The sequence below is a fragment of the Odocoileus virginianus genome, chromosome 10 (assembly GCF_023699985.2).
Source record: "Odocoileus virginianus isolate 20LAN1187 ecotype Illinois chromosome 10, Ovbor_1.2, whole genome shotgun sequence".
In the NCBI taxonomy this organism is placed as follows: Eukaryota; Metazoa; Chordata; class Mammalia; order Artiodactyla; family Cervidae; genus Odocoileus; species Odocoileus virginianus.
This window is the reverse complement of record NC_069683.1, coordinates 3,555,399-3,582,574: the sequence shown is the minus strand read 5'-3', so window position 1 is coordinate 3,582,574 and position 27,176 is coordinate 3,555,399. Positions and strand designations below refer to the sequence as shown.

The 27,176-nt window shown below is 41.5% G+C and overlaps 2 protein-coding genes across 5 annotated transcripts in view; one reads left to right on the top strand and one right to left on the bottom strand.

Annotated features, from left to right (window-relative positions):
* Nucleotides 1-27,176, bottom strand: part of LOC110144557 (olfactory receptor 5J3-like) — a 141,163-nt gene that overhangs the window by 91,483 nt on the left and 22,504 nt on the right. For 2 of the 3 annotated variants that reach the window (XR_011489848.1, XR_011489849.1), the window contains one exon: nucleotides 11,388-12,600. The exons of the other annotated variant lie outside the window; for it this stretch is intronic. The gene's annotated coding sequence lies outside the window, so the exon portion shown is untranslated. Of the gene's footprint in view, nucleotides 1-11,387; nucleotides 12,601-27,176 lie in introns of those variants that run through there. 3 annotated transcript variants of the gene reach the window in all.
* LOC110122474 (fatty acid desaturase 2-like protein FADS2B) overlaps nucleotides 2,251-27,176 on the top strand; it is a 53,309-nt gene continuing 28,383 nt past the window's right edge. The window contains exons 1-2 of one of the 2 annotated variants that reach the window (XM_070472932.1): nucleotides 2,251-2,852; nucleotides 24,375-24,485. In XM_070472932.1, coding sequence (XP_070329033.1) covers nucleotides 2,532-2,852; nucleotides 24,375-24,485 — 432 coding nt within the window. In that variant the 5' untranslated portion in view covers nucleotides 2,251-2,531. The remainder of the gene's footprint in view (nucleotides 2,853-24,374; nucleotides 24,486-27,176) is intronic. The other variant, XM_070472931.1, reaches the window with a different exon arrangement.

The following is a 27,176-nucleotide window of genomic DNA, read 5'->3' as shown; positions in this document are numbered from 1 at the left end:
TGGATACAAAAATAAAATAAGTTAAAAACAAAGATACAGATCAGTGCAGTGGTTACTTGAGTGGAAGGAGTTGGGAGGATGGTAAAATGGGTAAAGAAGGTCAACACCAATACAGTATATTGACACATATATAAGGAATTTAGAAATATGGTAACAATGACCCTATGTGTGAAAGAACAAAAGTGACACAGTATAGAAGTACAGAACAGACTTTTGGACTCTGTGGGGGAAGGCGAGGGTGGGATGATTTGAAAGAATATCACTGAAACATGTATATTATCATATGTGAAACAGATCACCAGTCCAGGTCTGATGCATGAGTCAGGGTGCTCAGGGCTGGTTCACTGGGATGACCCAGAGGGATGGGATGGGGAGGGAGGTGGGAGGGGGTTCAGAATGCAGAAGACATGTACACCCATGACTGATTAATGTCAATGTATGGGAAAACCCACTACAAGATTGTAAAGTAGTTAGCCTTCAATTCAAATAAATAAATTAAAAAGAAAAAGATGAGAGAGGAAAAAAAAAAAAGGTCAACTATACGGTGACTGATGGAAAATAAAACATTTGGTGGTAAGCATGCTGTAGTGTTTCAGAAGTTGAAATATAATTTTCCACACCTGAAATTTATATAATGTTATAAACTAAGGTAACCTCAATAGGGTGTTACAAACATTTCAAAGTCAAAATCCTTTTTTCAGAAACTTAAAACCCTTAGGGACAAATAACAGCTGTGAAAAGAACAATTTGCCTTATGACTCAGGAAATTCAAACAGGGGTTCTATGACAATCTAGAAGGGTGGGATGGGGAGGGAGATGCAAGGGATATGGTTGTACCTGTGGCTGATTCTTGTTGATGTATGACAGAAAGCCACAAAATTCTGTAAAGAAATTATCCTTCAGTTAAAAAATAAGTTCAGTTCAGTTCAGTTGCTCAGTCATGTCCGACTCTTTGCGACCCCATGAACCACAGCACGCAAGGCCTCCCTGTCCATCACCAACTCCTGGAGTTTACACAAACTCATGTCCATCGAGTCGGTGATGTCATCCAACCATCTCATCCTCTGTTGCCCCCTTCTCCCCCTGCCCCCAATCCTTCTCAGCATTAGTGTCTTTTCCAATGAGTCAGCTCTTCGCATCAAGTGGCTAAAGCTTTGGAGTTTCAGCTTCAATATCAGTCCCTCCAATGAACACCCAGGACTGGTCTCCTTTAGGATGGATTGGTTGCATCTCCTTGCAGTCCAAGGGACTCTCAAGAGTCTTCTCCAACACCACAGGTCCAAAGCATCAATTCTTCACCACTCAGCTTTCTTTGTAGTCCAACTCCATCCATACATGAATACTGGGAAAAAACCGTAGCCTGACTAGATGGAACTTTGTTGGCAAAGTAATGTCTCTGCTTTTTAATATGCTGTCTAGGTTGGTCACAACTTTCATTCCAAGGAGTAAGCATCTTTTAATTTCATGGCATCACCATCTGCAGTGATTTTGGAGACCCAAAAAATAAAGTCAACCACTGTTTACATAGTTTCCTCATCTATTTGCCATGAAGTGATGGGACCAGATGCCATGATCTTAGTTTTCTGAATGTTGAGCTTTAAGCCAACTTTTTCACTCTCCTCTTTCACTTTCATCTAGAGGCTTTTTAGTTCTTCTTCACTTTCTGCCATAAGGGTGATGCCATCTGCATATCTGATATTATTGATATTTCTCCCTGCAATCGTGATTCCAGCTTGTGCTTCCTCCAGCCCAGAGTTTCTCATGATATACTCTGCATAAAAGTTAAATAAGCAGGGTGACAATATACAGCCTTAATGAACTCCTTTTCCTATTTGGAGCCAGTCTGTTGTCCCATGGCCAGTTCTGTTGCTTCCTGACCTGCATACAGGTTTCTCAATTAAATTTTTTTTTTAAAAAGTAATCTAATAAAACCAGAATTAAAGGAAAGTTTCCAATCTTAACAACAACAACAACAAAAGAACATTTCCCAATTCCAAGAGGCGTTCAGATCCTCCTAGAAATTTTGAAACCTTCTGCTCATGTGTTGAAGGAAAACAACTCTTCCTTTCAATGGGGGAGAGCTAATGCATCTGACCCAGCGTGATCCAGAGTAGGCAGTCAGCAGAGAAGGAGCCCAGCCCCTCCTCCCAGGGATCAGGCCACACCATCCTCTGGACTATGATTGGCTCCAGCTCTTCACTAAGGGACATTTAATGACGAATAGGAACACTGCTAAACGATCAGCCAGCAGAGAGAGAGAGAGAAGAGAGAAAGGTAGACTAATTTTGGGTGCGGGGAAAGGTAGTACGGTCTTCATCAGGAAAAAAAAAAAAAGACTCATGCAGAGAAGTGAGAGGCTGAGAAGGAGCTCACTCTCAGCTTTGCCAAGAGCCAAGTAGTCTAAAAAGTTTTCTGTGTAGGCTTCTTACTTCAGGGAATAAAAGGAGAGGGAAAAGGTCATTCTGTAGTTCAATCAGGCGAGAAATAGAAATTCCAGGTGCCAAGCCAGAGATTCTAAAAATACCAGAACGATGACGTTTGAAGAAAAGCCTGAGGGCAATGGGAGCCTTGTAGATGAGAGCCAGCAGTACCTAGGTGCGAGGCATCAGGCAAACGGGAAACCAGGAGCAAGCGGGAAAGCCAGGCTCTCTGCAAGGCAGGAGGTAAACGACAAGTGTGACTTGCCCAGAAAAAGCCTCAACACGTACACCTGGCAGGAGATCCAGAGACACAGTCAGGAGACTGACCAGTGGCTGGTGATCAATCGCAAGGTCTACGATGTTACTGGCTGGGCGGACAGGCATCCCGGTGGGCGCCAGGTCCTCAACCACTACGCTGGGGAAGACGCCACGGTAAGGAACTCGAAGTCAGCCCTCTCTCTCTGTTCCAGCGGCTGGGTGGCTGGGACCTTGGCTGTCTTTCCAAAAGTATTTCAAGTATGTGTTCAAGCTCCATGCTCACTCATCTCCTCCCAAACCAATTTTTCAAGATTCCTATCCAGCAAAAACTTGAAAGCTAATTGAGCCTGAAGGTCTAGCTATTATTTACACTAGGTTTGGGGTGGGCTTAGATGCTGACAGTAGGTACTATGTGTATTTCAGGTTTTGGTTTTTGTTCTTGGCATTATTTTTGTTTGTTTGTTTTGTTTTGTTTTGAAATGGAGTCATTGTCTTATAAGAAGAAAGTTACAAATAAGTGAGTAAAATCTGGAAAAAAATGTCTTCACTCAAGTAGAAATTTCTCAGACTCCTACAACTGGAGTGTGTGAAACAGACAGCAATACATCAGGTGAGCATCAAAATGTTGAATGATGTTGAAAGCATACAGTGAAACAGGCTTTTAGACTTTGTAGAGTTCTGTTTTGTTGTGTAGTTCATTCAATGTGATACACGTAATACAATCCGCTTTTATGGAAGAAGTAACTGAAAGCAGAAGTAACTGAAATCAGTGGTTAAGTGACTGACCCAAGTTCATCCAGCAAGCAGATCTCAGATTCAAAACACTTATCCTGCTTAACTTTCAGTCTTAACCACTTTCCTTCACTGTTTTTCCTCATAACTCTCCTCCACCAAAATAGCTGAAAAAATAGACTTTCAATGGATGCCTAAAATACGACACATCATGTGTGTTAAGTTGCTTCAGCTGCATCCAACTCTTTGTGTCCCTATGGACCACATTCCGCCAGGCACCTCTGTCCTTGGGATTCTCCAGGCATGAATACTGGAGCGGGTTGCCGTGCTTTTTTCCAGGGGATCTTCCTGACCCAGGGATCGAACCTGTATGTCTTACCTCTCCAGCACTGGCAGGAGTGTTCTTACCATCAGCACCACTTGGGAAGCCCGAAGACACCATACACACATTCAAATGCGTGACCTCACTTAAGCCTCATCGTAAGGAAAGTGAATGGTATTCCCATATTAAAGATGGAAAAAACTGATACTAAAACATGAAAATAATGTATCTCAGACCACACAAATAACAGTGACAAATTTTTAAATCAGATAGGCTTTTTTTTTTTTTTTTTACCATATCTGTCTAATCAGGGTCTTCTACCATCTTCTCATCTTGATTCTGCAGTCAGAGGAATGTCTTTCTGAGCAGACCCTTCCACATCCCCACCACTCCGGTCTGATGTGATATTTTTAAAACAAAGTTCAACCTTTTCCTGGGAAAGTGTGCATGAGCTTCTGGCCCATGATGGGAGTCTCACATGCGTCAGGAAGACCCTAGGAAACCAGAGAGCTGAGGGTAGAAGAAGCCAAGTGACAGGCATTTGTGCAAGAATCAGGAGAAAGATCAACAAAAATAAAGGGAAAAAATACTTGTTGATGTATGACAGAAAACCACAAAATTATATAAAGCAATTATACTTCACTTAAAAAAAATAATGTGACAAAAAAGGAAAAAATACCACAGATCTCATCTCCACAACACAAAGAAAATATGGGCAATGCTTTTCTAATACAAGTCACAGAATCAGTTCAGAGGATGCTTTAGAAAAAATATGTACCTTCAACCACCTTGAATATAACTGGTAGATAGATGTAGCTTGCACAAGCAGCTCAGCTGATGAATTTGTAATTTGCTGGTGAGTTTTTATCTCCCAGAAGTCAGAGAAAGACCATGTTTCTGCATCCAATTCTAGGCAATAAGGAAGAATTGAACATTATGGGAAAATACGCATGACACCTTAGAATGTGTGACATGAGGATGAACACCCTGAGCATGGTCAGTCGTGTACCCTAGATTTTAGAAGGCAGATCCAGAATGTTCAGAGAAAAGTCTCCAGGGGATGATGGCTAGAGAAGAATGGAAGGGTGGCAGGAGAACTCTGACAACCACAGTATTCCATGGCTGCTCAGAGTACATGGAGCCTGAGGTGCAGTAACTTGTTACATAAGCCTGGGAAAGTCCCTGAAATGCTCTGGAATTCAGCTTCATCATCTACATAATGGGAACGACCTTACCCATCTAATTGGTAAATGAGACGAAAGCTTGTAAAGGGTTTAGCATAATACCAGATGTACCTTTCATTAAACCATAGCTAGTGTTATTCATATCACAGCATCCATGGCCTCAGAGATGTGACTCACATTTCTTGTTTACCACCTGCTTAGAAGTCCTGATTGTTTGTTGCCAACTCTTTGGGAGCAGAGGAGTATGTGGTGGAGAAACAGCATGCTCTCTAGGGAAGGAGGGAAGAACATGAAGTCAGAGAACCTGAGGTCAAATGCTCTCTCTCTACAGCCTAAAAAGCTGTACCCTGAAAGGCAAATGTGCACCAAATATGATCTCTGTACACAAGCCCTGGACCATAGCTGCACCTGCCCAGAGGGGAGCATCTTTCCTTATTTCCATAGAAACTCTTCCCCAAGCCCCCATCCTTCTCATGAAAAGTACATAATGATGCCAAGGCAGTTTGTTCCATAGGGTCACTCACCGGTTCATTCATTCATGTGGTGAATCATTCTAAAACTTTTTTAGGTGTCCACTCTAATGATTAAGAGTACAAATTTGGGAATGAAAGAGGTGTGGTTTCTACCTGGGCTCCACCACTTACCAGGAATGTCCTGAGAAGCTTGCTGAAGTTCTTGGAACCTCAGTTCCTTTATCTAGAAAGTGGGATAATGATACTTCTATCTTAGTATGGTTGTCAAAGTCAGTGGAGATAAAATAAAGGTTTTCTTCTTATATCTGGGACAGATTAAACACTCAAAAATGGTGTTTATTATTACTTAGTTATTCTGAGATAAATTGTCATTTTTTCCAAGGAATTTTACTAGAGTAAGTTAGTCGCTCCATCATGTCAAACTCTTTGTGACCCCATGGACTGCAGCACAACAGGCCTGCCTGTCCATCACCAGTGCACAGAGTTTACTTAAACTCATGTCCATTGAGTCACTGATGCCATCCAACCACCTCATCCTCTGTCATCCTCTTCTCCTCCCACCTACAATCTTTCCTAGCATCAGGGTCTTATCAAATGAGTCAGCTCTTTGCATCAGGTGACAAAAGCATTGAAGTTTCAGCTTCAACATCAGTCCTTCCAATGAATATTCAGGACTGATTTCCTATAGGATGGACTGGTTGGATGCCCTTGCAGTCCAAGGAACTCTTAAAGGTCTTCTGCAAAACCATATTTCACAAGCATCAATTCTTTGGTGCTCACATTTCTTTATATTCCAACTCTCACATCCATACATGAATACTGGGAAAAAAACATAGCCTTGAGTAGACAGACCTTCATTGGCAAAGTAACATCTCTGCTTTTTAATATGCTCTCTAGCTTGGTCATAACTTTTCTCCCAAGAAGTAAGTGTCTTTTAATTTCACAGCTGCAGCCACCATCTGCAGTGATTTTGGAGCCCCCCAAAATAAAGTCTCTCACTGTTTCCAATGTTTGCCCATCTATTTCCCATGAAGTAATGGGACCAGATGCCATGATCTTAGTTTTCTGAATGTTGAGCTTTAAGCCAACATGTTCACTCTCCTCTTTCACTTTCATCAAGAGGCTCTTTACTTCTTCTTCACTTTCTGCCATAAGGGTAGTGTCATCTGCATATCTGATATTATTGATATTTCCCTGCAATCTTGATTCCAGCTTGTGCTTCCTCCAGCCCAGAGTTTCTCATGATGTACTCTGCATAGAAGTTAAATAAGCAGGGTGACAATATACAGCCTTGATGTACTCCTTTTCCTATTTGGAACCAGTCTGCTGTTCCATGTCCAGTTCTAACTGTTGCTTCCTGACCTGCATACAGGTTTCACAAGAGACAAGTTAGGTGGTCTGGTATTCCCAACTCTTTCAGAATTTTCCACACTTTATTGTGATCCACACAGTCAAAGGCTTTGGCATAGTCAATAAAGCAGAAATAGGTGTTTTACTGGAACTCCCTTGCTTTTTCAATAATCCAGCAGATGTTGGCAATTTAGTCTCTGGTTCCTATACCTTTTCTGAATCCAGCTTGAACATCTGGAATTTCACGGTTCATGCAATATTGAAGCCTGACTTGGAGAATCTTGAGCATTAATTTACTAGCATGTGAGATGAGTGCAATTGTGCAGTAATTGGAACATCCTTTGGCATTGCCTTCCTTTGGGATTGCAATGAAACTGACCTTTTCCGGTCCTGTGTCCATTACTGAGCTTTCCAAATTTGCTGGCAAAATGAGTGCAGCACTTTCACAGCATCATCTTTTAGGTTTTGAAAGAGCTCAACTGGATTTCCATCCCCTCCACTAGCTTTGTTCATAGTGATGCTTCCTAAGGCCCCCATGACTTCACATTCCAGGATGTCTGGCTCTAGGTGAGTGACAGCATCATCGTGATTACCTGGGTCTTGAAGACTTTTTTTGTACAGTTCTTCTATGTGCCCTTGCCACCTTTTCTTAATATGTTTTGCTTCTGTTCGTTCCATACCATTTCTGGCCTTTATTGAGCCCATCTTTGCATGAAATGTTCCCTTGGTATCTCTAACTTTCTCAAGAGATCTCTAGTCTTTCCCATTCTATTGTTTTCCTCTATTTCTTTTCATTGATCACTGAGGAAGGCTTTCTTATTTCTCCTGGCTGTTTTTTGTAACTCTGCATTCAAATGGGTATATCTCTCCTTTTACTCTTTGCTTTTCATGTCTCTTCCTTTCAAAGCTATTTGTAAGGCCTCCTCAGACAGCCATTTTGCTTTTTTGCATTTCTTTTTCTTGGGGATGGTCTTGCTCTCTTTCTCCTATACAATGTCATGGACCTACATCTATAGTTCATCAGGCATTCTATCTGTCAGATCTAGTCCCTTGAATCTATTTCTCACTTCCACTGTATAATTGTAAAGGATTTGATTTCAGTCATACCAGAAAGATCTAGTGGTTTTCCCCAATTCTTCAATTTAAGTCTGAATTTGGCAATAAGGGCTTCATGATCTGAGCCACAGTCAGCTCCCGCTCTTGCTTTTGCTGACTCTATGGAGCTTCTCAACCTCTGGCTGCAGAGAATATAATGTATCTGATTTCCGTGTTGACGGTCAGGTGATGTCCACGTGTAGAGTCCCCTCTTTTGTTGTTGGATGAGGGTAAATCTATTATACAAGGCACAGGCACATGAATTCCTGTTACTGCACATATTGTTTATCTGATTTTTTTCAAATTGTATGATTTGAAGTTAATACACAGTGCTAATAAATAAATCAAGGCTTAGATCTTCTCACCTGACAAAGCTTACCTATGAAAAGCCAGAAACAACCTATAAGTCCAACAAGAAGAATTAATTATATAGATTACAATATGTCCATATGAAGCATGGTGCATGCTAAGTTGTGCTAAGTTACTTCAGTCATGTCTGACTCTGGGCAACCCTATGGACTATAGCCCACTAGGCGCCTCTGTCCTTGGCGATTCTCCAGGCAAGAATACTGGAATGAGTTGTCCTACCCTCCTCCAGGGGATCTTCCCTACCCAGGGATCAAACCTGCATCTCTTATGTCTCCTGCATTGGCAGGAGGGTTCTTTACCACTAGTGCCACTTGGGAAGTCCCAAGTTTTATATAAGTAAGTCAGCAATATTTCTGGGCTCCACAAAAGAAGTAAACACAATCTTGTGAGGTGTGCACAAGAGCAGCATGTTCAGAACAAAGAAGTCAGGGTTATCACCCAATGTGCATGGTCAGCCACCCCCTTGTGTCTGAACATCATGCTCTGAGATGTTCAGAGAAACTCAAAGTCTTCATCAGAGTAAAAATCCAATATGACAGGAAAAATATGACAAAAGCCTAGAGGAAAGAGCAAAATTTGTTTCAATTGCTTGGAAGACTGCAAGGTGGAAGAGGAACGAGCTGCATGCAAGTCCAAAAGAGTCAGTCATGTGAAATCAACAGAGGCAAGGCTGGGGCAGGGGAAGAGAGGATGTATACAGCGGTGGGATACAGATCAGGTTCACATCGTGAGTAAGCACCAGCAGAATAGGTGCCCCGGCTTGGCCACATCCTTTGCTTAGCACAGTCCTGGTCAACATGATGACTTGAGGATGAGAAGAGGAGAAGGAGGAAGAGAGGATGAAGGGTGTGGGAGGTAAAGAAAGAGACAAGAGAAGGAGGAGGGGGAGAAAGGGTCTTGAGTTCTGAGCGAAGGACTCTGAATTTTACCATCATTGTAGGTCTTCCTCCCCTCCCACTGAAGGTAATGACACTTCTCTAGCCCAGCATCCCTCCTTACACCCAGTCCTACAAGGAAACCAACCAGGACTCCAGCTCTTTATAAAAGGAAAGTTGTCATCCGTAATAAGTGCATCTTTTGTGGGCTGTCAACATTTTTTTTTTTTTTACTTTAAAATTAAACTTTACTTTGATTCTCATTTGAATGATGGTTCAAGTTGAAAAAAGGTACAAGAGTAAAGAGACAAGTGCAGTTAAAGTGCTAATGGGTGATAATGCCCATGAAGAGGGACTCTTTTTCAAACGCCAGCCTGGAGGTTAAGTAAAGGTTGAAGATCAAGAAGACTTAGTCAAGGCAGAATGGATACAGATATCCGTGTGGCTGAGTCCCTTTGCTCTCCGCCTGAAGCTATCACAACATTGCTAATAGGCTATGGTCCCATATATATAAAAAGAAAAAATTTACAGAGTCAAAACAAAGGAAGGAGTCCACGGAACATGCTGAAGTCCTGAATAAGACACTGACCACAGGAATGAGGACGAGGGGATGGATAACGAGGAGACATCATTTATAACAGGGGGTAAGTGGCTGGGTGAGTAAGCAGGAGTAAGGAGTCTACACTGTCTGATGGATGACTCGTGTAGGTAGGTGGGTGGCAGTTGCCATTACGGGGTAATAAAGCCAGGAAGATGAAGGTTTGGTGGGGACACTAGAGAGAGAGAGAGAAAGAGAGAGAGAGAGAGAGAGAATCTGGCCTGGAATTCAGTTAAGTATATCACAGGAAATAATCTGAAATAATGAAAGCTTTCAAATAATAGAGTGAGTTACGGCAAAAAAAAAAAAAAATAGCCCTCTGTTTATCCCTGTAGGTAGAGGGGAATCTTGGTGACTTCATGTAAACATTCTCCACTCCAAAGTGGCTCTTTTCCAGAACATAGGCAAACAGTATATTCTACACATAAATAAGCCTACTCAAAACTTGTGATCTCCCAGAAATACGAGGGACCTTGATTTAGCATTTGCCTTGAAACAGGTGAGGTCTGAGAAGGAAGCAGAAGAGAAATTACCCAAAGATGTAGGAATGGGTGTCCGCGGTTGGGTATTGAATATTCTGGGGAGTTTCTGGTTTTTGGCTGTGCTGCAAGGCATGGGGGACCTTAGTTGCCCAACAGGGATGGACCCCACACCCCTCCATGGAGGCATGGAGTCTTAATCACCAGACTGACAGGGAAGTCCCCTGGTGAGCTTTTTTGAGATAAGTAAATCAAAATCTATGTTCTAGTTATATTGATTTTGTGACTATATACATATATTCATGATGGGTGCTTTTTTTTTCTGAATTTGTGGAAATTTCAACCCTCTTCAGGTGAACCAAATAATAATTATATAAAAATATCATTTAATAGCATCTGATACCCAAACTTAAGCTCTTTGTTGCTAGGCTAAGTTTTCAGCAAGGTTTTGTAATGACTGAATAAATGAATGAAGGAATAAATGAGCCCATGTGGGAGAATAAGTAGCATCCACAGTTAGAAAACGGATTGAATCTTGAGAGATTAAGCATTTTTCCAATATAAACAACATCCTGCACTGCTCCCTATGCTGTATTTTGGTGTAAATTTTATAGGCACACACTTTGGTTGATTGAAGAACAAGATTTGGCCAAGGGAGTGTCTCCTGAATTTCAACCCACACATGCCCTCTAGGCCAAGTGCCTTGATGCAGGGCACAGCCTGTATACAGTAGGTAAATTGTAAGGACATGATCCTTCTCAGGCCTTCTCACTTTACATACTTGTCTCTCCCACTAGGGATCATACTGCTCTTCCAATAAAGGACAGCTTTCCATCCCCCATTAAATAACATCAAAAAATCAGCAGGATTTCCAAAGTCTCTTGTGAAAGCAAAGATATCACACATTTCCTCTGTGTTGATGCTGTTTGGGAAATAATCAGTCTTAAGAGGAGCTACAGTGTAAATTTATGAATAGGTTAGGAAACAGTGATGATGGTTGAGAAGTGAATCAAAAGATAACAGACGAAAATGAGAGATTATAAAGTAGTTAAGAGGTCAGAAAATAGAGATGCTGAGAGCGGGGAAGAGACTGCAGTGCTTAAGACCCATATCCTTGAAATCAATATTTCTCAACTGAAAGGTTGTTGCTGAACGATTAGACACGGGATTCTTGCCCTCCGGAGGAGACGAATTCAATCCGGGGCCAGAGACGAGGCTGGATCGCTCAGAGCTTTTGTGTAATAAAGTTTTATTAAAGTATAAAGGAGATAGAGAAAGCTTCTGACATAGGCATCAGAAGGGGGCAAAAGAGTACCCCCCTCCTAGTCTTTAGCTGTATGTTATATAGTCACTCACAGTCTGTTAATGAAAAGAATGTCATAAAATTTAGAATGGCACCAGATAATTCATCCCTGGCCATAAAAAGATTGACTTGAATCTTGTAGAAGGGCAGAATACCAACAAATAGTTTCGTTTACAAAGATTAGGGGAACAATACCTGAGTAAGTAAGTTAGGCCATTTGGCAGAACGGGCTCATTAACATAGCTTAAGACAACATTTCCATACGAAAAAGAAATGTATTGGGTAACTCAAGGTTTGAGAGTAGTTAGTTTCAGGTTAGACCAGGTGTCATGGCAACACAGCACTTTAAGAGAAACCTCCTTTTAAATTTGTATAGAGAAGGAAAGACATAAAGCTGGTTTGTTTCTTCCTGCCGCTTAAGAGGGATAAAAATGTCTGGCACTTGCAGCCTCTTTCTTTCATTTGGAGACCCCTGGCCTTCCTGCCTGTTACCCTCTCATTCCCTTCTTTTCTTTTAGGAGAATTATGTTGCCTAGGGAAAAGGGGCGTCGTTCTCATTCCATAACTGCTTCCGAGCTGACAAGGGGCGTTGTCCCTAAATTGGTGAGGCAACATATTCTCCTAATCCTCATAGTGAGGATGTCTGATCCAGGGGTCCCAAATAATAGTCGGGAGAAGCTGCAGTGATAGCAGGAGTTTGAGCAACCATTTGTAACTTTAAAGCTTTCATGCGACTAGAAACAAATCCAGTTACACAGTTACAGATGCAGGGAGCAAAGAGCAAAAACAAAACAATCAGAATTAAAAGTCACATTATGTCCATAGTTAAGGTACAGAGTATTACACCAGTCTATTCTAGGGTTTTTAGATGTCATCAGATGAAGAAGAGGCATCACATGTGATTGTTGTCGAAGGTATTCGCAGACTTGGAGAAAGTCTTTTCCTTGAAGTGGAGATGTCCACCGCGGAAAGCCTTCCACTGATGAAGTGGGGAGTGCTCCACAGACCCAGCAGTTAGACCGATTGTGGTATGCAGCATAGGAGTGAGCCCAGGACAGGAAGGCATTGTCTTGAGGATCAAACGGCAGACTCAGGATTTCTGGAGTCAGCAGAAGTAGGCTCACATAGATTATCAGGCCCATCTGAAACATACAACGTCAGAGCATAGAAAGTAAAAACATAAAATGACATCACTTAGTTCTGGTCAGGGTGCCACCTCTTGACTCGAGTGTGATGTACCCATGAATCAATTCCTGGCACTTTGACAGCTGTGGGAGAAGAAAGAATAACCTGGTAAGGGCCTTCCCAGAGGGGCTTGAAGGATGAGCCCCCAGATCCCAATGTTTTTATGAGGACCTCAGTTCCTGGCTCAAATAGAGGCTTGCTGGATTCAGAGGCTGGGTCAGGAGTCATCTCCCAGAGTTCTGTTAATGCCTGTTGAAAAGCTGAGAGCTGAGTTACATAATTAGTTAAGTCCAAGGCTTCAGGGTCTATAACAATGTCTATGCATAAGAAAGGCTGTCCACAAATACATTCAAAAGGGGACAGTCCCTCCTTTTTGGGGGCAGTTCGAGCCCTCATTAAAGCTATGGGTAGGACTTTAATCCAGTTGTCTTGCTGTTTCTTGAGTTAATTTGCGCAGATGTCTTTTGATAATGTCATTAGCTTTTTCAACCTTTCCTGAGGATTGGGGTCTCCAGGAGCAGTGTAAGTGATACTCTATTCCTAGAGCTTTAGACACCCCCTGAGTTACAGCAGCTTTAAAGGCGGAGCCATTGTCACTCTGAAGGCTCCGTGGCAGCCCAAACCTGGGGACAATTTCATGGATTAAAATCTTTATAACCTCTTTAGCTTGTTCACTACGACAGGGGAAAGCCTCAATCCATCCAGTAAAAGTATCCACCCAAACTTGTAAGCAAGAATATCCATTAGCTTTTGGCATATGAGTAAAATCAATTTCCCAGTCCTCTCCAGGATACTTTCCCATTCGTTGTAACCCAGATTTGGCTAGCTTTTCAGTCTTTGGGTTACTTTTCTGACAAACCTCACACCGTTTGATAATGTTCTTTAAAGTTTTCATTACATTTTTACCTCCAAACAAACGAGAAGCCATCTGGTAAGTACTTTCTACACCCAAATGAAAACTCTGATGTAAACCCTTAAGAATTTTCCACTGAGCATTCTCAGGAATTATTAATCGTCCATCCTCGGACTGTAACCATCCTTTATCAGTAATCTTTGCTCCTCTTTTCTCATATCTTTCTAATTCTTCCTCAGTATATTGTGGTTTTTCCTGTTCCACAGGACCTGTCCAGATCAAAGGCGTCTGTAGGGAAGGGGTTTCGTTAAGTGCCGCTTCTTTGGCTTGAGAGTCAGCTAACTGTTACCAGCAGCTACTTTACTCCCATCCCTGCTGTGTCCTTTGCAATGCATAACTGCTACTTCTTTAGGACAATAGATAGCAGTTAAAAGTCTCTCGATGTCTCTGAAATGCTTAATAGGTTCTCCTGTTGCTGTTTTAAACTGTCTTTCCTTCCATATTGCAGCATGAGCATGTAAAGTCAAATAAGCATACTTAGAATCAGTGTAAATATTCACCCGTTGCCCTTTGCTTAACTCTAGAGCTCGGGTCAGGGCCACAAGCTCCGCTAACTGGGCACTGGTTCCCTGGGGGAGAGATTTTGCTTCCAAAACCTGTTCAGCAGTCACCACAGCATAACCTGCTTTAGGCTTTCCATCCCGAACAAAAGAATTGCCATCTGTAAATATTTCCAGGTCAGGATTGTCTAATGGGGTATCCATTAGATCTTCCAGAGCTGCATAGTTTAAAATTAAAAATTGAGAGCAATCATGATCAGGTGTTTCATTTTCTTTCTCAGGAAGGAAAGTAGCAGGATTTAAATTTCCACAAACTTTAAGCTTAGTTACTGGTCCTTCTAACAACAGTGACTGATATTTAAGAAGCCTACTGTCTGTCATCCAAATATTAACCTTAGAATTCAAGATTCCACTCACATCATGAGAAGTCAGTACGTAAGGTTTCGTCCATTAATTATTTTTAAAGCTTCAAGTGCTAATAAAGCCGTGGCTCCAATTACTCTTAGGCAGTGGGGCCACCCATGTGCAATTACATCTAATTCTTTGCTTAGATAAGCAATTGGTTGCTGGTGAGGCCCTCGGGTTGTGTCAAAACTCCCAGGGCCATACATTTTCTTTCAGTGACAAACAAGTTAAATTCTGACCCTGTGGGCAAACTCAAAGCCGGAGCTTGCAGGAGAGCAGTCTGAAGAACCTTAAAAGCCTTTTGAGTATCTGGGGACCAAACCAGTTCGTCGGTTTGGGCCTGCTGAGTTTCAGCTATAAGTTTATATAAAGGCCGGGCAAGTTCCCCATAGCCCGGAATCCAAATACGACAGTAGCCTGTCATTCCCAAAAATCTTCTCAATTGCCTTAAAGTCATAGGTAGGGGATGATTTAGTATAGGTTTAATTCGCTCAGGACCTATGGCCCTAGTCCCTTCTGATATGATTAGGCCCAGATATCTAACAGATTGTTGACAAAGCTGAGCCTTTTCTCTTGATGCCTTGTAACCACAGCCTGCCAGAAAGTTTAAGAAATCTTCTGAGGCTCGTGAACAAGCTTCCTCTGTCTCAGCACAGAGCAAAATATCATCTGCATATTGTAACACTACCGCTCCAGAGCTATTAAAGTTTTATAGATCCCGTGACAAACTTTGTCCAAATAAGTGAGGACTGTCACGAAATCCCTGGTGCAAAACTGTCCAGGTTAACTGAGAAGCTGGCTGCCTGGGGTCTTCAAAGGCAAATAGAAAGTGACTTTCCTCTGCCAAAGGCACTGAATAGAAGGCATCTTTCAAATCAATTACTGAGAAATATTTGGCTCGTTCAGGAATTTCAGACAATAGAGTGTAAGGATTAGTCACCACGGGGTGTAAAGGAACCACAGCCTCATTTATTATTTGTAAATCTTGAACTAATCTGCATTTACCGTTTGATTTCTTTATACCCAAAATAGGAGTGTTGCATGGACTGTTACAGGGAACTAACAGTCCCTGCTCTGTTAAATTCTCAATGATAGGTTTTAACCCTTCCTTAACCTCAGGTTTCAGTGGATACTGCTTCTTATGTGGGAATAAGTGTGGGTCTTTGAGCTTGACAACTACAGGAATAGCATTTTGTGCTCGACCCACAGATTTTCCATCAGCCCATACTCTAAGATTCACATTTTGTTCAACTAAAGGGAGAGAAAGGGAGGGCTCCATATTCATGAAAACAGAGGCATGGACCTTGCTCAGTATATCCCCCCCCCCCAAAGGGGTGAGGGTGATTCTGGCACGATAAGAAACTCGTGTGAAAATAACACAGAATCCCAGTTGCACGATAAAGAATAACTGAAGTAATACCTTTTGGCTCGTCTAGACAGTCCCATTACGGAAGCAGATCGGGAAGAAAGTGCACCAGGGGCTTCATTAAGCACGGAGTAAGTTGCCCCAGTATTTAAAAGGAAATTGACGGATTGGCCTCCCACCGTTATCAATACCCGGGGCTCCTCAGGTGTAATTAGGACGGGAGCTTGTGTGGGGACCCCCGGGCACCTTCAGTCCTGATGGTCTTGAGAGTCAGACCCCTGAGACCTACGCCTCTGGGGGCAGTCTCTCCTCCAGTGTGGTCCCTTGCACACCGGACATGGAGCCGGGGGCGGCTTAGATGCCTGAGGGCAATCTCGCTTGAGATGCCCCTCCTTTCCACAGCAATAGCAAGCCCATCCCTTTTCACCTGGGTCCCTCTGGGCATTTTTCTCAGGCTGTTTAAGAACGGTTTTCATAGCCATTGCGAGAGCTTCTGCCTTTTCCTTCATCTTTCTCTGCCTTTCTTTCTTTTCCTCATATTCTCTTCCATAATAGACTGTCTGAGCCAGTTGTAACAGATTACCTAAAGATTGATTTGGTCCGTGCGCCCGTTTTGATAACTTACGGCGAATATTTGGAGCCGACTGAGTGAGAAATCTATCCTTTAAGATCACTTTCCCCTCTTCACTTTTGGGATCAATCTCAGTGAATCTGCGAAGGGCTTCTCTCAGTCTATCTAGGAATTTACCAGGAGCCAGCAACAAGCGGGGGTGGAACGGAGAGGAGCGGGCAGCATTGCTTAGGGTGAGGAACGGGCGGCATTGCTTAGTGTAAGGACCGGCCCGAAGACCCTGAGAGCAATCGGAGGGAGCTTTTTTAAACTGTGGGATAGCAAGGGTCAAAATTAACCGGCCCGAACACACTGCCGGCAGTTCGCAAAACAAAGAGACTGAGAATCTCCAGAGAAGAGCCGGCCCATCCCTGCTGGAGGTAGGAGGCAGGGGGGAGGGGAAAAGGGCAAACTCAGCCCCTGAGAAGCCACCCCCTCCCACACTGCAAACAGGCCCCCCGGTTCCTATCTAAAGACTTCCTGAGACCCGACTGGCGGTGGGTGCTGGGGCTGCGGAGGGAAAAACCGCCCTGTACCCGGGGAGATTGCGCCCAAGCCTCTGGCTGCCTGGGCCGCTCGCCATGGAGGGAAAAGGCACGCCGCATCCAGGGAGAGTGCGCCCAAGCCTCTGGCTGCCTGGGCCGCTCACCGCGGAGGGAAAAGGCGCGCTGCACCCGGGGAGAGTACGCCCAAGCCTCTGGCTGCCTGAACCGCTCAGGCTGGGGAAAGCACAAAACGCAGGCGCAACCGAATCTGCGCTTTTGTGGAGTACCCGAAAACTGGAACCGCACTCAATGCAGGGCCCGCTCCATATAGAGCAGCCAGGAGCCTGAGCAGTGTAGACGGCGAAAGCACTGACACCCGTGAGCGGGGCAAACCCAGTGTGGCCGGAACACGGTGAGTGCTATCCACACAGAGCGGTATCTGTCTGCAGCGCCCCGCCCTCCCCGTAGCAGGACTGAACTGAACTAGCGATCACCTCCGCCCGTCTGTGTCAGGGCAGAAATTAGACACCGAAGAGACGGCAAACAGAAGCCAAATAAACAAAGGGAACCGCTTCAGAAAGGACCGGTGCAACAGATTAAAATCCCTGAAGGTAACAAAGACTACACCTGAAGGGGCCTATAGATATCGAGAAGTGTAAGCTGGAAAGAGGAGCTATCTGAAATTGAACTGAACGTACACTGACCGCAACAACTCCAGAGAAATTCCTAGATATACATGTATATATATATTTTTAATTAAAAAAAAATTTTTTTTCTTTCCTTTTTTGTTATTTTTTATTTTTTCTCTTTTATTTTCTTTTAAAAATCCCTATTACTCCATTACTCCTCAACTTTCATTTTCATATATATTTACGATTTTTTTTAATTAGAGGAAAAAAAAATTTTTTTTTTCTTTTTCCTGTTTTTCTCTACTATTTCCTTTTAAAGTCCTCTAATACTCTTCTATTATTCCTTAATTTTCATTTTCATTTCACTATAACCTTGTCAAAAAAAAAAAGAGAGAGAGAGAGAGAAACCCTATTTTTAAACCAAACTTCATATACATTTCTAAATTTTTGTGTGTTTTTGTTTTTGTTTTTAAATATTGTATTTCAAGGAGTCTAACCTCTACACTAGATTTTTAATCTTTGTTTTTCAGTATGTGATATAAATTTTGGACATTTAAGAATCCAATATTCAGTTCTCATTTCTATTCAGGAGTGTGGTGATTACTCTCCCACTTTTGACTCTCTGTTTTCTACCTCAGAACACTTCTATTTCCTCCTTTCCCCTTCTCTTCCCAATCCAACTCTGTGAATCTTTGTGGGTGTCTGGGCTACAGAGAACACTTTGTGAACAGATAACTGCGTAGATTTGTCTCTCTCCTCTTGAGTCCTCTTTTTCTCCTCCTGCTCACCTCTATCTCCTTCCTCCCTCTCCTATTCTTCATGTAACTCTGTGAACCTCTCTGGTTGTCTCTCAAGGTGGAGAATCTTTTCACCATTAACCTAGAAGTTTTATTATCACTGCTGTATAGTTGGAGAAGTCTTGAGACTATTGGAAAAATAAAACTGAAATCCAGAGGCAGGAGACTTAAGCCCAAAACCTGAGAAAACCAGAAAACTCCTGACCACACGGAACATTAAGGAATAAGAAACCATCCAAAAGCTTCCATACCTACACCAAAACCAACCACCACCCAAGAGCCAATAAGCTCCAGTACAAGACATACCATGCAAATTCTTTAGCAACGCAGGAACATAGACCTGAGTGTCAACGTACAGGCTGTCAAAAGTCACACCTAACACATAGACCCATCGCAAAACTCATTACTGGACACTCCATTGCCCTCCAGAGAGAAGAAATCCAATTCCACGCACCAAAACGCTGACACAAGCTTTCCTAACCAGGAAACCTTGACAAACCAATCGTCTAACCCCACCCACTGGGTAAAACCTCCACAATAAAAAGGAACCACAGACCACAAGAATACAGAAAGCCCACTCCAGACACAGCAATCTAAACAAGATGAAAAGGCAGAGAAACACCCAACAGGTAAAGGAACATGAAAAAAGCCCACCAAGTCAAACAAAAGAGGAGGAACTAGGGAATCTACCTGAAAAAGAATTTAGAATAATGGTAATTAAAATGATCCAAAATCTTGAAAACAAAATGGAGTTACAAATAAATAACTGGAGACAAAGATTGAGAAGATGCAAGAAATGTTTAACAAGGACCTAGAAGAAATAAAAAAGAGTCAATTAAAAATTAATAATGAAATAAATGAGATCAAAAACACTCTGGAGGGAACCATGAGTAGAATAACAGAGACAGAAGATAGGATAAGTGAGTTAGAAGATAAAATGGTGGAAATAAATGAAGCAGAGAGGAAAAAAGAAAAAAGAATCAAAAGAAATGAGGACAACCTCAGGGACCTCTGGGACAATGTGATATGCCCCAACATTCGAATCATAGGAGTCCCAGAAGAAGAAGACAAAAAGAAAGGCCATGAGAAGTTACTCGAGAAGATAATAGCTGAAAACTCCCCTAAAATGGGGAAGGAAATAGCCACCCAAGTCCAAGAAACCCAGAGAGTCCCAAACAGGATAAACCCAAGGCGAAACACCCCAAGACACACATTAGTCAAATTAACAAAGATCAAACACAAAGAACAAATATTAAAAGCAGCAAGGGAGAAACAACAAATAACACACAAAGGGATTCCAATAAGGATAACAGCTGATCTATTAATAGAAACCCTTCAGGCCAGAAGGGAATGGCAGGACATACTTAAAGTAATGAAAGAGAATAACCTACAACCTAGATTACTGTACCCAGCAAGGATCTCATTCAGATATGAAGGAGAACTCAAAAGCTTTACAGACAAGCAAAAGCTGAGAGAATTCAGCACCACCAAACCAGCCCTTCAACAAATACTAAAGGATCTTCTCTAGACAGGAAACACAGAAAGGTGGTATAAACGCGAACCCCAAACAACAAAATAAATAGCAACAGGACCATACCTATCAATAATTACCTTAAATGTAAATGGGTTGAATGCCCCAACCAAAAGACAAAGGCTGGCTGAGTGGATAAAAAAGCAAGACCCCTATATATGCTGTCTACAAGAGACCCGCCTCAAAACAAAGGACACATACAGACTAAAAGTGAAGGGCTGGAAAAAAATATTCCCGGCAAACGGAGACCAAAAGAAAGCAGGAGTCGCAATACTCATATCAGATAAAATAGACTTTCAAATAAAGGCTGTGAAAAGAGACAAAGATGGACACTACATAATCATCAAAGGATCAATCCAAGAAGAAGATATAACAATTATAAATATATATGCACCCAACATAGGAGCACCGCAATATGTAAGGCAAACGCTAACGAGTATGAAAGAGGAAATTAATAGTAACACAATAATAGTGGGAGACTTTAATACCCTACTCACAATTATGGATAGATCAACTAAACAGAAAATGAACAAGGAAACACAAACTTTAAAGGACTCAATGGACCAGCTAGACCTAATTGACATCTATAGGACGTTTCACCCCAAAACAATCAACTTCACCTTTTTCTCAAGTGCACACGGAACCTTCTCCAGAATAGATCACATCCTGGGCCATAAATCTAGTCTTGGTAAATTAAAAAAAACTGAAATCATTCCAGTCGTCTGTTCTGACCACAGTGCAGTAAGATTAGATCTCAATTACAGGAAAAAAATTATTAAAAATTCAAACATATAGAGGCTAAATAACACGCTTCTGAATAACCAACAAATCATAGAAGAAATCAAAAAAGAAATCAAAATATGCATAGAAATGAATGAAAATGATAACACAACAACCCCAAACCTATGGGACACTGTAAAAGCAGTGCTAAGGGGAAGATTCATAGCATTACAGGCTTACCTCAAGAAACAAGAAAAAAGTCAAATAAATAACCTAACTCTACACCTAAAGCAACTAGAGAAGGAAGAAATGAAGAACCCCAGGGTTAGTAGAAGGAAAGAAATCTTAAAAAATAGGGCAGAAATAAATGCAAAAGAAACTAAAGAGACCATAGCAAAAATCAACAAAGCTAAAAGCTGGTTCTTTGAAAAAATAAACAAAATTGACAAACCATTAGCAAGACTCATTAAGAAACAAAGGGAGAAGAACCAAATTAACAAAATTAGAAACGAAAATGGAGAGATCACAGCAGATAAGACTGAAATACAAAGGATCATAAGAGACTACTACCAGCAGCTCTATGCCAATAAAATGGACAACTTGGAAGAAATGGACAAGTTCTTAGAGAAGTATAACTTTCCAAAACTGAACCAGGAAGAAATAGAAGATCTCAACAAACCCATCACAAGCAAGGAAATCGAAACTGTAATCAGAAATCTTCCAGCAAACAAAAGCCCAGGACCAGATGGCTTCACAGCTGAATTCTACCAAAAATTTAGAGAAGAGCTAACACCTATCTTACTCAAACTCTTCCAGAAAATTGCAGAAGAAGGCAAACTTCCAAACTCATTCTATGAGGCTACCATCACCCTAATTCCAAAACCAGACATAGATGCCACAAAAAAAGAAAACTACAGGCCAATATCACTGATGAACATAGATGCAAAAATCCTTAACAAAATTCTAGCAAACAGAATCCAACAACATATTAAAAAAATCATACACCATGACCAAGTGGGCTTTATCCCAGGAATGCAAGGATTCTTTAATATCTGCAAATCAATCAATGTAATACACCACATTAACAAATTGAAAAATAAAAACAATATGATTATCTCAATAGATGCAGAGAAAGCCTTTGACAAAATTCAACATCCATTTATGATTAAAACTCTCCAGAAAGCAGGAATAGAAGGAACATAACTCAACATAATAAAAGTTATATATGACAAACCCACAGCAAGCATTACCCTCAATGGTGAAAAATTGAAAGCATTTCCCCTGAAATCAGGAATAAGACAAGGGTGCCCACTCTCACCACTACTATTCAACATAGTTTTGGAAGTGTTGGCCACAGCAATCAGGGCAGAAAAAGAAGTAAAAGAAATCCAGATAGGAAAAGAAGAAGTGAAACTCTCTCTGTTTGCAGATGACATGATCCTCTACATAGAAAACCCTAAAGACTACCAGAAAATTACTAGAGCTAATCAACAAATACAGTAAAGTTGCAGGATATAAAATTAACACACAGAAATCTCTTGCATTCCTATACACTAACAATGAGAAAACAGAGAAATTAAGGAAACAATACCATTCACCATTGCAACAAAAAGAATAAAATACTTAGGAGTATATCTACTAAAGAAACAAAAGACCTATACATAGAAAACTATAAAACACTGATGAAAGAAATCAAAGAGGACACAAACAGATGGAGAAATATACCTTGTTCATGGATTGGAAGAATCAATACTGTCAAAATGGCTATACTACCCAAAGCAAACTATAGATTCAATGCAATCCCTATCAAACTACCAACGGTATTTTTCACAGAACTAGAACAAATAATTTCACAATTTGTATGGAAATACAAAAAACCTCGAATAGCCAAAGTAACCTTGAGAAAGAAGAATGGAATTGGAGGAATCAACCTGCCTGACTTCAGGCTCTACTACAAAGCCACAGTCATCAAGACAGTATGGTACTGGCACAAAGACAGAAATATAGATCAATGGAACAGAAGAGAAAGCCCAGAGATAAATCCACGAACCTATGGTCACCTTATCTTCAACAAAGGAGGCAAGGATATACAATGGAAAAAAGACAATCTCCTTAACAAGTGGTGCTGGGAAAACTGGTCAACCACCTGTAAAAGAATGAAATTAGCACACTTTCTAACAGCATACACAAAAATAAACTCAAAATGGATTAAAGATCTAAATGTAAGAGCAGAAACTATAAAACTCCTAGAGGAGAACATAGGCAAAACACTCTCCGACATAAAGCACAGCAGGATTCCCTATAACACACATCCCAGAATATTAGAAACAAAAGCAAAAATAAACAAATGGGACCGAATGAAACTTAAAAGCTTTTACACAACAAAGGAAACTATAAGCAATGTGAAAAGACAGCCCTCAGATTGGGAGAAAATAATAGCAAACGAAGCAATAGACAAAGGATTAATCTCAAAAATATACAAGCAACTCCTCCAGGTCAACTCCAAAAAAATAAACGACCCAATCAAAAAATGGGCCAAAGAACTAAACAGACATTTCTCCAAAGAAGACATACAGATGGCTAACAAACACATGAAAAGATGCTCAACATCACTCATTATCAGAGAAATGCAAATCAAAACCACAATGAGGTGCCATGACACGCCAGTCAGGATGGCTGCTATCCAAAAGTCTACAAGCAATAAATGCTGGAGAGGGTGTGGAGAAAAGGGAACCCTCTTACACTGTTGGTGGGAATGCAAACTAGTACAGCCGCTATGGAAAACAGTGTGGCGATTTCTTTAAAAGCTGGAAATAGAACTGCCATATGACCCAGCAATACCACTTCTGGGCATACACACCGAGGAAACCAGATCTGAAAGAGACACGTGCACCCCAATGTTCATCACAGCACTGTTTATAATAGCCAGGACATGGAAGCAACCTAGATGCCCATCAGCAGACGAATGGATGAGGAAGCTGTGGTACATATACACCATGGAATATTACTCAGCCATTACAAAGAATTCATTTGAATCAGTTCTAATGAGATGGATGAAACTGGAGCCCATTATACAGAGTGAAGTAAGCCAGAAAGATAAAGACCATACAGTATACTAACACATATATATGGAATTTAGAAAGATGGTAATGATAACCCTATATGCAAAACAGAAAAAGAGACTCAGATGTATAGAACAGACTTGTGGACTCTGGGAGAAGGCGAGGGTGGGATGTTTCAAGAGAACAGCGTCGAAACATGTATATTATCTAGGGTGAAACAGACCACCAGTCCAGGTTGGGTGCATGAGACAAGTGCTCGGGCCTGGTGCACTGGGAAGACCCAGAGGGATCGGGTGGAGAGGGAGGTGGGAGGGGGGACCGGGATGGGGAATACATGTAAATCCATGGCTAATTCATTTCAATGTATGACAAAAACCACTACAATAATGTAAAGTAATTAGCCTCCAACTAATAAAAATAAATGGAAAAAAAATAAAAATAAAATAAAATAAACAATGATCTCTTCCAATGCTTGGGGATCAAGTTTCTACCCAGGACTTGCCTAGTAAGCCATGCACTCAGTGGGTCGATCACCATTGTGAGACTTTTGTAGAGGAATTTCAAGGATAAATGTCAACCTAGAGTTAGAAGTAAATGCTCTATAACATAGCCTGTGCTGATTCCTAAGGTCGGTACAGAATGAAATAACAAAGGGGAGATATCTGTGTAAGCATGCCTTTCTTAAGTCTCTAACAGTTCTCTCTGATTCACAGGACGTCTTCAGAGCCATGCATCCAGACCCTGACATTGTGCAGTTGTACCTTAAACCACTGCTCATTGGAGAGCTTGCTCCAGAAGAGCCCAATCAGGAGAGAAACAAAAATGTGAGTGAGGTCTCAGGACTGAAGAGTATGCAGAGGGATGGGGACGAGGTATATTTCAGGGCCAACTTATCATTTTCTGTGGGAAACCAGCCATCCTGCCTGGGAGGGCCTGCAATAGCATAAATGAGTGGATTCCAAATATTTCAAAATAATGTCATCCTCCTGAGATCCTCAGAATTCTTAAACCTCTGAGAAACAAATGAATGAAATGCTTGGCCCTGTGCCAAACAGTAATTCCATGTTTCTAACTACCTACTTCTTGCCACGCAACTTACACATAACTTTTCTTTTTCCATGTCTGCTTATAATTGTTTCATTTTCCCTGTTAAACCAGTTTCCATGAGAGCAGAGACTATGTCAATTTTGCTCATCCCTGAGTCCTCAGTACCTATCAGCACAGGATTGGACTTGTAGTAGGAATTCCATAAATAGCTATTGAATCAATGATGTGACTATATCCTAACTATAGTTCTTTTTACAATTGGAGAAATTACAGTTCCAGGAGAATAAACTACCTTCTGAAAAGCAAAGAACAGGAACTCCAGTTTGCCTCTTTCTGGCTCCAAACCTTTGGATATATCCCATGAAAAGCACCCCTTTTCTTTCACCAAGAATTTGGTTGACTGAAAAACTGTCTTCAAAGGGCAGGGCCTCCATAAAGCTAGAATTCACTAGAATGGTTGCACATAAAGCTTAAAGGGATTTTAGCTAATATTAAGGACTTCATTTTTTTTTTTTTTGCACTTCATGTTTTAAAACAGCTTACAATTGTACCATTCTTTTGAAATATTTTGTACAAAGTAGTGATTCAGATATCACTGTGAGGCAGAAAGAAAAAAGTATATTCCACTTTAAGAAATGAAGAAACATACTCAAGGGGATAGAAGGAATCTGAGGAGACAGGACTGGTTACATGCAGGATGAAGAGGAATACTTAAGCTGACTCCTTAGGCCCATGTGCATCCCTCAAGGCTCTGTGTCAGGAAGCAACGCACTGTATTGAGATGAGTGCGTCCTCAGGCAGACAGCCTGGACACAGAGCCAGGTTCCTGTGACGAGGTGTAGGAGCCAAGATGCTGTTGTTCGGTCAGTAAGTCACGTCTGACTCTGAGGCCCTGCGAACTGCAGCACGCCAGGCCTCCATGTTCCCTCACTATCTCCCAGAGTTTGCTCGAACTCATGTCCATTGAGTCCATGATGCCATCCAACCATCTCATCCTCTCTCCCTCTGCTCTTCCTGCCCTCAACCTTTCCAGGCACCAGGGTTTTTTCCAATGAGTTGGTTCTTCCATCAGGTGGCCAGTGTATTGGAGCTTCAGCTTAACCATCAGTCATTTATTTATTTTTTTTCATTTATTTTTATTAGTTGGAGGTTAATTACTTTACAATATTGTAGTGGGTTTTGTCATACATTGACATGAATCAGCCATGGAGTTATATGTATTCCCCATCCCAACCCCGCCTCCCCCCTCCCTCTCTACCTGATCCCTCTGGGTCTTCCCAGTGCACGAGGCCTGAGCACTTGTCTTATGCATCCAACCTGGGCTGGTGATCTGTTTCACTATAGATAATATACATTTTTCAATGCTGTTCTCTTGAAACACCCCACCCTTGCCTTCTCCCACAGAGTCCAAAATTCTGTTCTGTACATCTGTGTCTCTTTTTCTGTTTTGCATATAGGATTATCATTACCATCTTTCTAAATTCCATATATATGTGTTAGTATCCTGTAATGTTCTTTATCTTTCTGGCTTACTTCACTCTGTATAATGTGCTCCAGTTTCATCCATCTCATTAGAACTGATTCAAATGAATTCTTTGTAATGGCTGAGTACTATTCCATGGTGTATATGTACCACGACTTCCTTATCCATTCGTCTGCTGATTGGCATCTAGGTTGCTTCCATGTCCTGGCTATGATAAACAGTGCTGCGATGAACATTGGGGTGCACGTATCTCTTTCAGATCTGGTTTCCTCGGTGTGTATGCCCAGAAGTGGTATTGCTGGGTCATATGGCAGTTCTATTTCCAGTTTTTTAAGAAATCTCCACACTGTTCTCCATAGTGGCTGTACTAGTTTGCATTGCCACCAACAGTGTAAGAGGGTTCCATTTTCTCCACACCCTCTCCAGCATTTATTGCTTGTAGACTTTTGGATAGCAGCCATCCTGACTGGCGTGTCATGGCACCTCATTGTGGTTTTGATTTGCATTTCTCTGATAATGAGTGATGTTGAGCATCTTTTCATGTGTTTGTTAGCCATCTGTATGTCTTCTTTGGAGAAACGTCTGTTTAGTTCTTTGGCCCATTTTTTGATTGGGTCATTTATTTTTCTGGAATTGAGCTTCAGGGGTTGCTTATATATTTTTTAGATTAATCCTTTGCTGTTGCTTCATTTGCTATTATTTTCTCCCAATCTGAGGGCTGTCTTTTCACCTTGCTTATAGTTTCCTTTTGTTGTGTAAAAGCTTTTAAGTTTCATTCGGTCCCATTTGTTTATTTTTGCTTTTATTTCCAATATTCTAGGAGGTGGATCATAGAGGATCCTGCTGTGATTCATGTTGGAGAGTGTTTTGCCTACAACACCACAGTTCAAAAGCAACAATTCTTTGGTGCTCATCCTTCTTTCTGGTCTGACTCTCACATCCATATATGACTACTGGAAAACGCATAACTTTGACTATATGGACC